The sequence below is a fragment of the Myotis davidii genome, unplaced genomic scaffold, assembly GCF_000327345.1.
Source record: "Myotis davidii unplaced genomic scaffold, ASM32734v1 scaffold37, whole genome shotgun sequence".
Classification (NCBI taxonomy): domain Eukaryota; kingdom Metazoa; phylum Chordata; class Mammalia; order Chiroptera; family Vespertilionidae; genus Myotis; species Myotis davidii.
This window is the reverse complement of record NW_006289395.1, coordinates 2163963-2164175: the sequence shown is the minus strand read 5'-3', so window position 1 is coordinate 2164175 and position 213 is coordinate 2163963. Positions and strand designations below refer to the sequence as shown.

Genomic DNA, 213 nt, shown 5'->3' with positions numbered 1-213 from the left:
CCTCCGCGCGGCCCGGGGCGACCCGGTAGCGGCCGAGCGCCAGGAACTCGGCCAGCAGGTCGGTGTTGCTGAGACACTGCACCACGGCGTTCATGAAACAGGTGTTGCCGTGGTTCTTCAAACCCAGCGCTCCCGGGGGCCGCGCCCCATCGCCGGCGTGGAGCTGGGGTAGAGGTCCGGGCGGGCGGTCCTCCTCGGGGCTCCCGGGCGCGG

At 73.7% G+C, this 213-nt stretch overlaps 1 protein-coding gene across 1 annotated transcript in view; it reads right to left on the bottom strand.

Moving 5' to 3' along the window:
* The window catches only part of USP43 (ubiquitin specific peptidase 43), a gene marked incomplete at its 5' end in the record, with an annotated part of 55945 nt that extends 55734 nt beyond the window's left edge, over window positions 1–211 (bottom strand). The window contains one exon of the mRNA XM_006761680.2: window positions 1–211. This exon is cut by the window's left edge and continues 1 nt beyond it. Coding sequence (XP_006761743.2) covers window positions 1–211 — 211 coding nt within the window.
* Window positions 212–213: the final 2 nt, after the last annotated feature.